Source organism: Lissotriton helveticus, chromosome 2_1 (assembly GCF_964261635.1).
Source record: "Lissotriton helveticus chromosome 2_1, aLisHel1.1, whole genome shotgun sequence".
NCBI lineage: Eukaryota > Metazoa > Chordata > Amphibia > Caudata > Salamandridae > Lissotriton > Lissotriton helveticus.
Genome location: NC_136059.1, coordinates 63,140,638 through 63,158,445, shown reverse-complemented (window position 1 = coordinate 63,158,445; position 17,808 = coordinate 63,140,638). Strand labels below are relative to the sequence as shown.

Below are 17,808 nucleotides of genomic sequence, written 5' to 3'. Positions count from 1 at the left end.
AAATTTCCATTTATTAAATCTAAATGTGCGTACACCCTTTTATGTCCATGTTGCAGATCACTGTGTGCAACCTGTGGTTATGGGTTTCTATTCTAGAATTTTTGGGGGGGATTAATGAGTCTTTGCAGCAATCGTTGGGAAGCTTGCACGTCACAGGCAACAATCCAAGTAATTTAGGTCAATGATTAATGCACCCAATACACATATAATCTGCACCGTCTAAGTCCTTTCACTTAAATATTTTAACTAATCTAGGTTAACTCAAACACATTATCAAATGTCAAAAAAGTATCTACTGTGTGCTTTATACATTGTCATGAGTAGTGTAATTTCATGAACCTATATATGTAGAATAATGTACATATAACATGCAACACATAAAGGGTATGTTTTACAATAATCTTAAATACCGGACCCAACCCATCTTGTTGTACCCATTGGTCTGCTAATATAATCACACACATTCTCTCCAGGTTTCCTTTACATTGTAGCCTATGGTTTATTTATTTCTGGTTTCCTCTATTAGCTGGTGGCAAAAATGGAACAGTCACTGAAGGGTTTACTTCCACAGTGGTCCCCAGCCAGGGCCCAGACGATAAATGGAATTAGTATGTATACTTGCTGTTAGGGCAATGTGCCTTCAAAAGAGGAGAGGGTGGTGCAGTAGGGGTTTTGAGAGGGTCAGAGTCCAATCCTTCACCAGCTTGGCACTGAAGTGTGAAGTCTTTCAGTTTGACATGATCACCAGTGGGTTGTGTTACTGTCAAAGGTTGCTACTTGTTCATCTGCCTTTTTTAGGTCACATGGATGGCGAAAACATTTGGGAAACATTATGGCTTTCGAGAAAAAGAGGTTATTCTCAGCTACCTCCCGCTGAACCATGTGGGTGGACAACTCTATGACATCTGGCTACCAATGTGCTTTGGAGGAACCACTTACTTTGCCAATCCAGGTGCCCTAAAGGTAACTGTGTTTTAAATATATTAACAAATAATTCAGCATGACTCAGTAGATGACCTGTAGTTCTCATGTACTTGTTATATTGGTTGTCATTGGTCAACTTAATATTTTAATTATGGTGAATAAGCTCAACATTAGTTTTGAAAACTGACTTCATGCTTGTTAGTGAAACAGAGCTTAAATAAAGACCAGAATGAAAACATCTGTCCAGATGCTCTGAGTGGTTCCTGTTTTTCAATAAATCTTATACCAAAAAGGGCATACTTTTCAAGGGTTATTGTCTTTTATAATCACTTAATCTCCCCTTGCCTAACAAAAAGAACATGTCCTCATGTAATGCAACTGGTGCTATGTAAAGCGATCTGATACCCGATTTGGGTCAAGTTTGTGCTATAAAAAACTCTTCAAAAACAAATATATGTATATATACATATATAGCATTGAATGAGCCAATTAATGACAGTGAGAAATATTTCTAAACTTAGATTGGTGAATTTACTGGTTCTATTTTCTGTGGTCTTACCCTGTATCTGTGTATTTGTGGAGCATACTGACCACACCTAACAGAAACACCTGCCATTGATTACATCACTAGTGATAGGAAGCTATCCTTTAAAGTACAGTGTCTGTGCTTGTTGTGAATCATGGAAGGTGGATAGGCCAAATTTACTGCATACTTGTGAATACTTCAGGAACTACCTCTGTCATTGATTCAAAGTCAGTGTGCTCCTGGAGAGAGTTTTCTTCAGGCTGGAATGAACATATGGTTTCGAAAGAACACAGTTTCAATGAACATATCACAATGTGTGTATCAACAAAAATACAAACTCATGGCATTCCTGTAGAACACTTCTAAATTGCATTTGCTTGCTGACTATGCAACTTCACAGAATTTTTGGTCATAATCACCTATGTGTATGACTGTTCAGCTTCAAATCATTTCCGGCTAAACCCCTTCATGAAACGGTGTTACTAAATAAGCACAGGTTCTATGCCTTCAACACAGAGGGCTTAGCCATTTCAAGGAAACGCATATCCTGTTCCTTCAGCAACTGAGTCAAGATCACCCCGGTTCCTGGTATCAGGTGAGAAAGTGATCATCAGGCATTAGATTGTTTACTGTAAATATAATGGCAAAGGACCAAGGCTGGGACTTTGTAAATGACCCAGCAATGGGGCTGAATTACTTGTTAGAAAAGGATATGTCATATAGCTCCTGTATATCCTTATATCGTGTTAAGTTAGCATAGGTACATTTGAGGTTTAAACGCCATTTTTCTTTCTTGCAACTTCTGCACACGACACTTAATTGTAGACTTAGCTTTCAACCTAGTAGTTTGCCGTGGTTTATGTGAGAATAATATGTTATTGCTCTGATATCAGCTTTGCTTAATAAACTATGTCTGCACGAAGAGTGCTGAAGTTTCAGGAACAACACGATATGGAATTGTTATGAGGTCTGATCTCCACGCCTTCATAGTCATAACACAAGTGCAGCCTTTGCCAACTCTGGCTTCAGGCGGGATTGATATTGCTTTGCACGAGGCACATAGAACACACTTGATGCGGTGCACATGCAGAGAGAGCTGGTGTATGCTGATGTGATTCCTTTATGCTAGGACACTAAGGTATGGGCCCGCCCTAAAACAACCCAAAGAGACCTTCTTAGCTAATAATATAATATATGTGTTAGGGAGGGTGAGATATAAGTGTTGTTAACTCTTATTCATTACAGTATGTTAACATGCTGTCACCATTCGCTTTTTATGTCTTAGTAACTATGCTGATAATTTTGCTACTGATAATAAGTATACTTGTATTATCTAAGATACTGCGCCTGAGAAGACGGCATTAGTAAATAAACATTTCAAATGCACATGTGTGTTCTTTACTCCATGTTCTGGTTTGTAATGATAATATAACGAAAGAGTGTTCATGAGTCCCACGTACCCTGAGGTACTGTAAGTTCATGTTCTGGTTTGTCTAAACATTGGGAGTTTGATACGTCCAATGAGACACTGTAGCTAGCTCGGTAAGGGGTGAGTTGGTTGCTAAGGTGAGTTTTGGGATACCCTAATTCGCCGAGGTTCCACTCCTCTGTGCACAGTTCTGTGTGAGAACAGAAACCCTGCGACATGGCGCCCAACGGTTTCGGTGGTCTTATATCATGACACTCGAGTAGTATATCGTTCATGCCTTAACCCCTTCACCTCCGTTTCCGGAAAGCGGGGTATCGGTGAAACCTACCTATTTTTTGAAATAGGTCTTATTCAAGCTTGATTCTTTCTTAAACGGTTTCTTTGAATTACTACCCAGTTGTGCTACAAAGTATTCTTTGTATTTTCTTGTTTCCAGTGTTGTCATGGCGGTGGTGGCCATTGCGCAGCATAGTCGCGTGGCGGTGCGCAACCACCTTCAGACGTACCAAGTCCCGGTGGATGGGATGGCTGTGATTTTCGTGGTGTGTGCAGATCCGGCGTTCCCTTACGAGTTGTTTTACTCTTGGGTTACGTTTCCGTCTGTGGACGCAACTTCTGGTTTGTTCCACTCCTACACCGCCTCAGCTGTCCCGGCTGAATATACACCGTACAGGGCACTGGAAATACCTATTGATCATTGGCAGCATCGAGTTTGGTTTGATGGCGCCCTCCCCCACTCTTTGTCCGCTGTGAGGTTAGGTCCACTCTCGATTCCAGGTACTAACTGGCCTGCGTTGGGTGGTTTTACCCCGCACCCGAATCACGGCGCTTGTACCCTTCAGGAAATTCGCAGGTTACATGTTGTATCTATTTCCGTGATTCGAGCACTAGTGCAATACATAGGTCGTCATCTCCCGGGTGGTCCCCCGGGGGGTCCGGCCGCTCAAACGGAACGTGGTGGTTTACGGCTCAATCCAGTTATGGTAAGTTCGGTTTTTGGTCAACTCCCTGATAATAAAGATGATTTTCCTTTTTGGCTGGCCGAGAAATTTGACCAACTGGAAGCCGTGTTTCCCAATTCTTCTCCTGCTGACAAACATAGAATGTTGACGATTACTTTACCTAAGGATATCACTCCCGAGCTCGTTGACTGTGAAAGCTGGGATAAGACTTTTGCGGCTGTTTATGCGAGGTGTTTCGGCACCCCATCTATGGCTGTACTGCCTACGATCATAAAACGTGTTCAGGATGATCACGGTCCTGAGGCAGCGGTTGAATTGGGTATGCGCCTGTGTGGTTCTTTTGAGATTGTAAGTGATCTCATACTCTCCAACATCAAGGGAGATGCTGTGAACTTCCAGGTTTTTAATGCACTGGCAGCGTTACCCGATGCCGAAAAGCCCCGCCAGTTGGCGAAGATTGTGGTGGCCGCTTATAAAACTATCGGTCGCACAAGTAAGGGTTTAAAGTACTTCGCGGTTAAGGATAAGAAACAACCACAAGTGCAATCTGCTACGGCAGATGTACAGCCAAAGTCCAAAAAACAAAATTGGCCTCAGAAACAGAAACAGGGGAAGCAGCAGCAGCAAACGCAGGAATCTTATCCTGCAACACAAGTCCCTGCGCCAGCTGAGAAAGTTTATGATTTGCGCGATCGCGCGATGATTAAATCACCTGATCGATTTCAGGTTTCTGATCAACGCTCTCCTCGTTCCTTTCAGGACTCATCGGCCCAGAAGACCGGTGGAGGAGGAGGCGGACGGGGACGTGGTGGCCAACAGGGACGTGGCCAGCCCCGCCAGACAGAAGGCGCATGGAAGCAGGAGGATTCTACGCCAAAGAGACCGCAGTTTGCGAAAAAGAAAGTCGCAGCCTTAACGGCGCATCGATATGCCACAGATAGTGAGAACGCGGCTTCGGAATCTGACGTGGGCTCTGACCTTGCTGGACAGCGCGGCGGAGATAACCATAGTCAGAGAGGCGCTCCGTCCACTACTGAGGGTGACAGCGACTGAAGTCTTCGTTGTGATAGAAACAGCCGATACAAGACTAGCTCCCCCTGAAAGACTTTTTGAAATTGTCCTGTTAATTGAAGGTGACATACAGCGTACTGTCAGAGGGGTATTTTGGGAGAACCTTTCGTCTACGTACGACATTTTGCTTTCTGAGGCTGACTGGCCCCCACCTTTTGTGCTCGCAGCGCCGCGATGGGAGGAGGTAATCCTTCCCAGTTTCGCGCACACTGTCTCAACTGAGCATGCGCAGCATTTTGCAGAAGAGTGGGCTCGGGCTCTTGCGCCGGCTCTGTACCGCAACCAATGTGGTTGGGATAAATTGTCTCCTTGCCACGAAATTCCTTTGCGGTCTGAGCCGCAGCCTCAGCCTCAATATCCCATACGGCGTGAAGCTAAAGCTGCCGTCGCAGAAATCCTTGAACAATTGGAATATCAGGGAGTTATTGAAACGTGTGTGTCACCGATGAATAATCCCCTTTTTACTGTGACCAAACCTGACGGATCATATCGTTTGGTATTGGATTACCGGCATTTGAACTCGCATTGCCGTAACTGTGCAGTACAGAATACTCACGGCTCTGCGCTAGTGGATAGTCTAGTGCGTAAGCGTTTCAAGACAACGCTTGACATATCCAACGGTTTTTATGCACACAGACTGGATAGCTTCAGCTCCCAATGGACAAGTTTTACGTCCGCTGGTGTGCAAAAACGCTTCCGGCGACTCCCAATGGGCTACAAAAATAGTCCTGGAGTCTTCACCTCAAGAATAGTCACTCTATTGGAGAGTATCGATCCGGATGCATGTTCTTATGTGGATGACATTTATCTCACAGACGACGAAATTTGGATGCATCTGTGTCGAGTGAATTCAATAATTTGTAACTTTGCAGATATGGGTTACAAGTTTAATTTTGCAAAATCGCACATTGCAGAACACACAGTGTTGTTCCTCGGCTATGAGCTGAACAATGAAGGTTGAGGATTGGCTCCTCACTTCCTGGAGAAATGCGCACAGTTGCGCGCTCCTACAACACTGAAAAAATTGCAGTCTTTACTGGGCTTCTTGAATTTCGGCAGAACTTATGTTCCGGAATATGCCCAGCGTATCAAGCCTTTGTATGCTTTGATACAACCAACTTTTTCAAAATCATGCTGGCTGCCTGAGCATTCGGCCATTTTGCAATCTTTGCAGGCCAATCTGCTCGCTTCTAAATACTTACTGACTCGTGATAACCACACCAACCTGGTGATAAGAATAATTCCAGGGGCGGTGGGTTTCACGTACCTGACTTTTAATGAAGGTGACACAGTACCTATTGCTTACAAGTCACACTTGTACACTTCGGCTGAATTGCGTTTTCCCACTGTGGAGAAAGTTTTAACTGCTGTACAGATGGCGATTCTTAAAGAACGAGCTCTGTCACAGGGGAAGCGCATGTTAGTGGTAACACCCTGTCCTCATTTGGAGGCAGTCACAAAAGCGAGTGTACCGAATTCAAAAGCTTTTCACCCTCGGTGGATTCAGTGGGCTGCGTCATTGACATCCACGGATGTCACGTTCATTTTTGACGCTTCCTTACGGTCGCAAGAGTACTTGCAGTATGAGTTCGTTCATCCTGCTCCTCTGGCTATGCGACCTTTGGAGGACTTCCATTGCATCATTTACACTGATGGGTCGGCCCAGGTTGCGCATGGCTCTAAACATGCCTACGTTTCCGCATGCGCTATTGTGGTTGGTGCTATGTTGAACGATGAGTTCATTTCCAGGGAAGTACACACGTTGCCACTTGGCGATTGCACTGCACAATTGGCTGAGCTTCGTGCTCTTTTACTAGCGTTGGAGTACGCAGATCCTAGTGTGACTACTCTGATTGTAAGTGATTCTTACTACTGTGTCCAGTCTTACAATGAAAACTTGTTCTTTTGGATTCAAAATGATTTTCATGATTCCAAGGGTAGCGCAATAAAACATAAAATGATCTGAGTTCGAGTGGCAGAGCTTAAGGCTTTGTTGCCGCTTGTTTATGTAATTCATACTCTCGGTCATCAGCGCGTAGGAGTTCACGCTGTTGGCAACTCGCTTGCTGATGAGGCAGCGAAATCAGCAGTATCTACATACTTAGTTGCAGCGGTTACTAGGTCAAAAACCAAGATTGATAGCGACATCTTGGCAGCAATTGCTGCCTCTGAGAAGGGAAGTAAACATCCTGCGGGATTCCCTTCGAAGTACAAATACCACTTAAGTCCCGAAAAGGTTCCTTTTGTGACAATTCCTGATGTTGGGGAACGGCTGATTCCCAACTCGGATCGCAGAGCAGACTTGATTACAGCGGCACATGAAGGTGTGGCGTCTGCGCATGCGGGCGTCTCGGCCACTGTAACTCAATTACAACAACGTTTCTGGTGGCGGGGACTGTACAAACAGACGCGTGATTATGTCCTTCTTTGTGACATATGCCAGCAGATTAAACCTTCGACTGCTACGCGTCCGCCACAGACTCAGTTGTACATTTCTAATAAACCGCTAGGTTGTGTTTATTTAGATCACTGCAGTCCTTTTTCATCTGATACTGCGTATAAGTACATCTTAGTAGCAGTTGACTCATGCACACGCTTTGTGTGGGTTTGGCCACATCGCAGCGCTGATTAACGGACTGTCATTAGAGATTTGCGTGTCTTTATAGGGATTTTTGCCTGTGGTACCTTCCATTCGGATCAGGGTCCGGCTTTCGCCTCTAAGGCGTATAAGGATGCCATGACTTCGATGGGGGTCCAAGTCAAGTTGTCGTCTCCCTACAGACCTGAGGGTAACAGTGTAGTTGAGCGAATGAACCGTGATTTAAAGCAATCTTTGACAGCCCGAGTTATAGGCACTGGCAGAAACTGGCTGGCTCACCTCTATGGCGTGCAGCGTGCTCTTAATAATCTCCCTAGAAGGTCTCTGGGTGGGCGGACCCCATACGAAATGCTCTTTGGCATCAAGATGTACGTCCTTGACCTTGACGGTCTAGACTATGTGGTTCGCGCCACTTCCTTTGACGCAGATGAACATTGCAATGTTTTACAGAATCTACAAAAGACCAGAGACAGTCTTGCAAAGGAACATTTGCCCTCCACGTCGGATGATGCGTTGCAGATCCCGGTAGTTGGCTGGCTACCCCAAGTTGGCGAACTGGTTCGAGAGAAGATCGATAACAAGAAATAATTTGGTCCTTCCTATCGAGCTGCGGTTCCCGTCGTTGGAGTGAAGGGCACAAGAACAGTCATTTTACCACCACTTCCTGGTCGTAAGGAAAACAGGTTTATTTCAATTGACAATGTCAAGATACACAGAGTGGCCGATTCTTCTTAGCATGACACCGTCTGTTTCCTGTCCTTCCATTGTGAGAAATTCAATTATGCCCACTGCTTCTAATAATGAACCTGAAGTGGCCATCGAATTACCTGCTCTTTCCAGTCCTTTATTAAATAATTTACCCGGAACTAACGTTGATGAGACAGACTATGCCTACCCCACTGATTTGTCCATACCTGACCTGCAAGCACGTTTAGCCACGGAATCCAGATTTTCTTTTGACTCTGTTTCTATTGCATCAAAGAAACCCTCTCGTGTTGCAGTTTATGCAAGCCTGTTTAAAAAAAAATTTTTGATACCCCCTTGGACATACATTTGGCTGGTCCTTGTTTCGATTTACCTTTTTATGTCAATTGGTTTTGTGTTTTATTTTTTTCGAATCATCAATGGACATTATGTCGAGGAAAGAACATGCATTAGTCATTTAAATGGAACTTTGGCCCCACTTTCCTCTTCACATTCTACACACAGATTAAAAAGAGACTTGATATTTGATATTTGATATTTATGGGCATTTGTAAAGCGCGAGCGTTCGCTCCCAAGGGAGCATCATGGCGCTGGGCAAGCTGCAGAGAAATAACTGGGAAAAGTGAAGTAAATGGAGGAGAGAACTAAATGGCAGCCAGGACAGAGGAGTCTGGTAATTTGTAGATCCATGTCTTGAGGAGTTTTCTGAAATTGTTCTCGTTGTCTATGGCTCTAAGGTCGGCGGGTAGAGTGTTCCAGGCTTTAGCTGCCAGAACATTGAAGGATTTTCCTCCTCTGGTCTTATATTTAAATCTGGGAATTTGAACCAGGTTAGTCCCAGAGGATCTCAAGCAACGCGAAGGGTTATAGCGCTTGAAACGGTTTACAAAGTAACGGGGTCCTGTGTTTTGCATGGTTTTATGGACTGTAAGAAGCAGTTTAAAAAGGATTCTTTTGTGCAGTGGCATCCAGTGAAGGGAATTTAGGGCTGCAGACGCAGATGACCTTCTGGGGAGTTGTAAAACCAGTCGAGCTGCAGCATGTTGTAGGCTCTGCAACTTTCTGAGGGTGGATTTTTTCACTCCGGCCATGAGGCCATTGCAGTAGTCAAGTCGGGAAAGTAAGAGGGCTACCGCGACTGACTTTCTGGCTGCTATTGGGAGGAAGTCAAAAAATTTCCTCAGAGATTTTATTAATCCAAAGCATCGTCCGGCAGTGATCTTAACATGGTCATCAAAAGTAAGAGAAGAATCAAATTGCACGCCCAGATTTCTAGCTGATGTAACTGCACTAGGAGGGGCCTCAGATCCTGTGGGCCACCAATCTTTCGGGCAAAAAGAAGGATTCTTACCTATTGGGATGATCTCTGTCTTTGCGCTATTGCATCTAAGATGATTAGTGTTTAACCAGTCAAAGACGTCAAGGAGGCAGTTTTTGAACCGGAGCTCTGCGTCGGTACGCTGTTTGTCAATGGTGACGACCAATTGAGTGTCGTCAGCGTAAGACGTAACCAGAATCCCATGTGATTCTATCACGGCTAGGAGGGGTGCCATGTAGATATTAAAAAATAAAGGGCTTAATATGGACCCCTGGGGCACTCCAGATGTAATTGGCTTTTCGCAGGATAGGTGTGGTCCTAGCGCCACAGTCTGAGACCTATTTGAAAGAAATGATGACTTGACTTTGGTTAACATCACAGCATGGCCTGTCCTTGATGGAATCGTGTGGGATGCGGTTCGGTTTCAGATTCATGGCCCAACGGAAGTCGTTAATGTTCCTAATGTACTTAGAGTGAATATGGGGGATGTGGTGAAACAGAACATTCGTTCTGATGACTGGGATGTTAATGCTGTAGAAAGTTTGTTTTCTGATTTACAATACTATGCTGCCTTTGATGCTGAGGATTTATATTTAGAATCTGCTAATTATGGTGAATTATTCTGCTACCAACATTATGGCAATCACTTCTTACACAAAACATCATCCAGAAGGGATACTGTTAACTTTACTCAGTGGGAACATTGCCCAGCACCTCAACAAGGGAGTTCTGAAACGTTTCTAAAGAAGTATACTTACTTTACTGACTTTAACCAGTCCAATCCCGAGTCCTTTTATTTTAAATTTCAAAAAATGCCAATGTCCAAGGTTAGACTTACCGATACTAAATTGTTGTATTCGAAGGCCTTCCTTGATCGATTAGTTACTGGAGGCTATGAGTTATGGAAGGATACAATAGACCTTAAATCGGTTTGGGGTTCAAGGGCCTGGCAGGTACAAGGCACTGAGGCTTTGCACCGTGCATGTCTCATCCCGAATCATATGTTGTTTCTCAATGAAACGATTTCCCAGACCACCTGCTTTGGATTGGCTACTTCTAAAAAGTTAAACACTCCTTCTTTCCCGGAGTTGGAAGAATATTATGGTTGGAGTAATTTTACTCAGTTGTCCATTAGAGAATTACAGACTCTACTTCTTAATTCATCCTTTAACGTTTCCAGTATGAATCCTAAGGGTTGGCTGCTTTGGCACCGTAGTGCTGATTCTTGCCAACATAGATTTTTGAATTTAACTGACGGTTTTAAAACTGTTAGATCTGATCCCAGATTTAGTTTAGGTCATACTGTCACCTCGTATTCTGTAGGCAAATTGTGTCAAAATTGGCTGAAACATTCAACTTTACCTGCGTTTCAGGATCACCTTTCTAAACTAAATGCGGACGTGGACTTGAATGATTTCATTAAAGGCCCGGCTAGTGGCAGGTCGAAAAGGTGGTTATATGGGGTTTACAATGAAATTTGGAAGCTATCACAGATTGAGGCTGCTACACGCCTTAGGGCTATTGATCAAGCAAATCTTGAGAAAGTGTTTGCAGTTGTTGACAATAGCATTAATGTGCTTTCCTCTAGAATTTACACATTGGATAATATTGTGTCGTCAGTCGTCGATATTGTACATGATGAAGTGTCAGTATTATACCATGGTCAAAATCAATTACGATCAATCATGCAGTTTGCATGGACCCTTCAAACTCTGAAAATGGGTAAAGTTCCCTGGGGGTACATGAACGTTTCCTCTTTATTTGCACCGTTTAATTTGACTGACAAACAACGCTTGCTTTCTATGCGTGATGCTACCTTTTCTATGTTACATATTGAAAGGTTAGAATCTTTACCTTTTTCTGTGCCAGAAGCCACTGCTGCAACGTGGCTTATCCACGGTTTAATAACGCTGCCTTTTGCTTTATATAAGTTTTCAAATTGTATGAAATATGTACCCATAGGTCGTTATGAACCTTTAGGTAGCGGTTTCCTTCATGAAGTCTGGTCACTCCCATACACATACAGATGTTTTAAGGATGACCAGGAAGTTTATCTGACAGGGGAGGAGTGCACTGAGACGCCAGATCATTCTTTAATGTGTAGACACATACAGTTACACGGTTCATGCAACAAGGACCGACCGAATATGGCTTGCGTTTTACAAGGCACGCCAGTTCCTGCTATCATCCCCACGTTTAAATTATTAGAGAATGGTAGTTATTTAATGCTCAATAATGAAAACTGTTGTGGGTTAATTAAAGGTATAGCTTTCATAGTAACAGTAAGTGAGCGGGTTATTTGCTGCAGAAATGTGCTTTATCCTCCCACACGTGAACATAGGGAGTCTTCCATCTGGCCACAGATACCAACCTTGGGAGCAGAATTCAGCGGCATGGCAAGAATAAGGGCTCTTTTGTCCCAGAAAGAGGTGGCCTTGAGCTCGGCCCGTGAAACTTTCGTGCTTCACATTGCAAACACCCGTACAGAGGTTCAGGCTCTTTTGAATACTGATTTGCCTTTGCATTTCGGAGCGATGGTTCGAACTATCTTTAACGCATCCTCCACAAAAGGCCTTGCACATTTTTTTAAAGTTGTTAGCAGTGGTCTCGTGACTTCATTTGAAAAGATTTTTGGAGTCATCCCTGCTTTCTTCCATTCTATTTTTTCATCCTTGTTTGGAGGGTTCCCATTTTTACTTGCATTAGCAGCTGGCGCGCTAGTGGTTTTTTGTCTTTTTAAATATGGATGTCCTTCCTGTGCAAGACCCCGCGCAACAGCTACTGACGCGGTTTTGCAACCGCATGCTTGAATATTATGGCACACTGCCGTTGGCGACTTTGAGCACGGCATATGGATTATCTTTTCGATTCTCCTACTTCACCTGTGTCCAGCCTGTATTTCACTGCCTGACCTGTGATTTCCATTGGGCCATTGATTTGTGTCTCTGCGGACCGGTTTCTCCGGACGTCGATTTTAATCAGCTGATGAGTCCTATCATTGCTCACGAGTTGGTTTGTTCTGACGAGAGGATTATGGCCTTAGCAGTGGCGCTTGGACTAATGGGTCCCTGGGATATATTGTCGGCAGCACAGACTTTCTTGGAACTAAGTTTTCTTGAAAACCCACCGAGCTGTCCTCTGATGGTTATAGAGGATCCGGTGCTGGGAGAACACGTATGTTCCTTTCATCTTTTAAATTGGATGGCTGAACTATTTTCGGATGAGGACAGTGATTTCCTATTAGAGGCAGTTGCTGCTTATTTTTCATATACAGTTTTATCATAGACACTGCCTCGGATTGACGTGCTGATTAATAGCATTTCATTGATTTTATTGACTTATTTGTCAAGAACTTTTTATTTTACTTGCCTATTGGCTTGAGCCACGTTATATTTTTGGGCTATTTTTTAGCATTACTTTTTAAAGTTTAGTTTCGATTCATGCTCGTTTACTGTTGAGTTCTGCTCTCATGTGATGGCACTTCTGTTATCATATTTAGTCCGTTCTCGGATCATGGGGGGGTGTCATATAGCTCCTGTATATCCTTATATCGTGTTAAGTTAGCATAGGTACATTTGAGGTTTAAACGCCATTTTTCTTTCTTGCAACTTCTGCACACGACACTTAATTGTTGACTTAGCTTTCAACCTAGTAGTTTGCCGTGGTTTATGTGAGAATAATATGTTATTGCTCTGATATCAGCTTTGCTTAATAAACTATGTCTGCACGAAGAGTGCTGAAGTTTCAGGAACAACACGATATGGAATTGTTATGAGGTCTGATCTCCACGCCTTCATAGTCATAACACAAGTGCAGCCTTTGCCAACTCTGGCTTCAGGCGGGATTGATATTGCTTTGCACGAGGCACATAGAACACACTTGATGCGGTGCACATGCAGAGAGAGCTGGTGTATGCTGATGTGATTCCTTCATGCTAGGACACTAAGGTATGGGCCCGCCCTAAAACAACCCAAAGAGACCTTCTTAGCTAATAATATAATATATGTGTTAGGGAGGGTGAGATATAAGTGTTGTTAACTCTTATTCATTACAGTATGTTAACATGCTGTCACCATTCGCTTTTTATGTCTTAGTAACTATGCTGATAATTTTGCTACTGATAATAAGTATACTTGTATTATCTAAGATACTGCGCCTGAGAAGACGGCATTAGTAAATAAACATTTCAAATGCACATGTGTCTTCTTTACTCCATGTTCTGGTTTGTAATGATAATATAACGAAAGAGTGTTCATGAGTCCCACGTACCCTGAGGTACTGTAAGTTCATGTTCTGGTTTGTCTAAACATTGGGAGTTTGATACGTCCAATGAGACACTGTAGCTAGCTCGGTAAGGGGTGAGTTGGTTGCTAAGGTGAGTTTTGGGATACCCTAATTCGCCGAGGTTCCACTCCTCTGTGCACAGTTCTGTGTGAGAACAGAAACCCTGCGACAGATATGCCATTAAATTCTTAAAGTAGATATGTGCTCCATCCATCAGAGACCATACATTACGACCTCCCATCATGAGAGCTTTCCTAAAGGCAGCAAATGGTATACCTAACTGCTAGTATGACACTAAGGATAAGGACAACTGTATTATATTCACTTACAAAAAGCAAAGGTTAAAGGGACATATAATTAGGTATAGTTATAAGATCTTGGCTCACATAAAAAAAGCTGGACATTCACTTGAGGTAAAGTAACGTTTATTTGTTTCCAGAGAAATATTTAAATAGCTGTTATCAAAAAGATATGAGCTTGTTGAACCCAAGTAAACAACACAGCCTTCTGGGTCCCGCCGCCCTAGTGTTTCCATCACATCTAACACTCTCTGTTATCTGCGGCGTACCCCAAGGTTCCTCCCTCAGTCCGACACTGCTCAACATTTACATGGCCCCGCTCGCACACGTCGCCTTCAGCACAACCTCAATATAATCTCCTTTGCCGACGACACTCAACTGGTCCTTTCTCCCAACAAGTACCCCATCACCTCCAAAGCCAACCTCCACGAAGGAATGAAGGCCGTCGCCGATTGGATGAAGATCAGCCGTCTGAAGCTGAACTCGGACAAGACGGAGGCCCTCATCCTTGACTCCAACCCTTCAGCCTGGGACTACTCCTGGTGGCAAAGGCACTGGGGGCAGCCCCAACACCCACCGACCACGCACGAAACCTGGTAATCATCCTCAACTCAACGCTCTCAATGACCAAGCAAGTCAACGCTGTCTCCTCCTCCTGTTTCAACACCATGCGCATGCTCCCCAAGATCTACATATGGATCACAACAGATAAAAGAAAGACAGTCACCCAGGCCCTCGTCAGCAGCAGACTCGACTACGGAAACACCCTCTACGCGGGAGCCCCGACCAAGCTCATCAAACGACTACAACGCATTCAAAATGCCTGGGCACGACTGATCCTCGATGTACCATGACATGGCCACATCACCCCCCATTTGAGAAACCTGCACTTGCTCACTGTTAATCAGAGGATATCCTTCAAGCTCCTCATCCACACACACAAAGCACTCCACAAGACCGGCCCAGCCTACCTCAACAGATAGCTCTCCTTCTACTTCCCCAACCGCCAGCTACGCTCCGCTGACCTCTCACTTGCCACCATCCCGCGCATCCGAAGAGCAACCACCGGCGGGATATTCTTCTCCTACCTCGCCGCCAAGACATGGAACACCCTCCCACTGAGCCTACGACAGACCCAAGACCTGCTGACCTTCAGGAATATACTCAAGACCTGGCTGTTTGGCAGTAGCGCCCCCCCAGCACCTTGAGACCCTCGCGGGTATGTAGTGCGCCTTACAAATGATTGATTGATTGATATATTGATAGATTGCCTGATCAGTGTTACTGCTCTGCCCCTATGCAGTTCCACTGTTGAGGTACTACCCTCTGAGCCGAGAGCCTCTGTGCCAGGTAGGTGTTCGAAGCCCACCTCTACCCGCTCCTGCTTGCACCTCATCCCTGGTGGTCCAGTGGAAAACACTCTGCTCTTCTTCTGGTCCACCCTGTTCTGTGCCCTATGTGCCCTTTTTTCTCTTTTTGTTTTCCCTTTTTCTCGTTTTGTCCCCTTTTTCTATTTTGATCATTTTGCTCATTTTGCTCCTTTTCTCCAGTGCTTATTGCTCTACGTGGTGCTTTCCCCCCTCCAGTGTGTCTTTCCTGATCCCACCTCCCTTCTGATCCTCCCCACCCCCTACTTAATGATGTGTGCTGCGCAGTCGCGCTGTTGGCATGCTGAAGGTGCACCAAAGGCAAGCCCATCTGTGCCTGTCAGCTTCACCTTCACCCCCTTCTAGACCCCAGCAGCTGCCCCAGCCTACCAGACGCAAAAACGACAGGTGATGAACAGAATGCAGAACAATTTCATACATTCACCCCAGTACAGAGATCTGGACCTAAATCCATCGTTTCTTTGCTCACCATGCCATTCCAGTTTGAACCCAGCCATATGCAAATCAGTCTTGACCCTGTGACCCATGGGAACAGTCCAGTCTGAACTGCCAAGCCAGGTCCTCCCTGGACTGGAAACAAGTATCCAAGGACCGGTTTTGGGCTTTCAGCCCTCATCAGCCTGGATAGCTTGATTCCAGTGGCATGGAGAGTACAGGACTCACGTCTGAGCATACCCGTCCCACTCAGGGTGATAAATGCAAAAACAACAGGTGATGGACAGAACCAGGGAAGACATGGCTTGGCAGTTCGGACTGGACTGTTCCCATGAGGCACAGGGTCAAGGCTGATTTGCATATGGCCATGTCTGAACTTGGATGGTGTGGAGTGCAAAACAACGATGGATTTAGGCCCAGATCTCTGTACTGGGGTGAATGTATGACATTGTTCTGCATTCTGTCCATCAACTGTTGTTTTTTCACCAGCCTACCAGACGCCACGCACACAAACCACTGAACTGAATCCTCCTCAATGTGCGCTCTCTACACAGGCACATCATAGAAATGTGGGATCTCCTAAACACCCACACTCCCGACGTAGCCTTCCTCACAGAGACCTGGACCAAAGCCAACTATGTGCCTGACATCGCAACCACCATCTATGATAGATACAAGATTCTAAGAAAAGACCACCCTCCCTCCCAGGAGCAGGCATCGCCATCATCCATAAAATCTCCCTCAGCATGACAACCACTGACACAGACGTCGCCATGACCCCCATGGAACATCTCAACTTCTAGATCCAGCCGCCTGGCCTGTGCTCCTTTCACTGATCTCACTTCCACAGACTACATCCTACTCAGACACCTACACTTCCACCTAGACAACCCCGATGAGCCCAACACCACCGCCCTCCTTGACAAGCGCGACATCATAGGACTGAAGCAACTTGTCACCGCCTCCAATGGGCACCACAGGACATGCACTATACCCCCTAGTCACAGGAGGAAACAGCATGTCCTACAGCGGCACCATGGAACTTCTCTGGATGGACCACCACTACATCCATTTCCTCTTCAGAAAACCCACCATACACAAGCACACAATCTACCTCCCCCGGAGAAACTGGATAGAATTAACTGAAGAACAGCTCATACCCGCCCTCACCAGCACTCTACCTCCAAAGACGGGAGATGCCAACACCCCGGCAAGCAAGAAGCAACATCCACCACCAGATCCCCAACTGCACCGACACACTCTCCCAACTCAAGACAGCTACAGGACGACACAACAAGAAAGCAAGCTGGTTCCCCTCTGCACTCCAAAAATCCGAGCACTCCTGCTGACGACTTGAAAAGACATGGAGAAACAGCAATTCCCCTGAAACATGCACCGCCTACAGAACAGCCACCACAGCACACCACCAACTCATCAAATCCACAAAGAAGAAATTTCTACAAGTGTATGTTCTCCAACACCCACAACTCCAAGTAAGTCTCTCCATCATACAGGAAGTTGCAACACCTGGCAGCAAAACTACAGAGGTCCTACCCTCCCAAGTACCTTGCAACAGACTCAACTCCTTCTTTCACCTCAAGATTATGACGCTCCACGACAACTTTGAAAACCAAGACCTCTGACCCGCCCCAGCCAAGATCCCCAAGGATGCCACCCAACAGACCCTACACACTTGGACTCCACTCACAACAGAAAGCACCTTAAAACCCATGAAGAGCATCCACTACAGAGCACCCTCAGACCCCTGTCCCCTACAATTCTTCCAAGGGCCACCACAGGCATCACACCCGAACTACACCAGACAATCAAATGCTCCCTTGAGTCCGCCTCATTCTCTGATGAGTGGC

At 45.1% G+C, this 17,808-nt stretch overlaps 1 protein-coding gene across 1 annotated transcript in view; it reads left to right on the top strand.

Moving 5' to 3' along the window:
- LOC144817709 (long-chain-fatty-acid--CoA ligase ACSBG2-like) overlaps positions 1-17,808 on the top strand; it is a 443,613-nt gene that overhangs the window by 281,898 nt on the left and 143,907 nt on the right. The window contains exon 8 of the mRNA XM_078674471.1: positions 799-963. Within this exon, the coding sequence (XP_078530597.1) occupies positions 799-963 (165 nt within the window). The remainder of the gene's footprint in view (positions 1-798; positions 964-17,808) is intronic.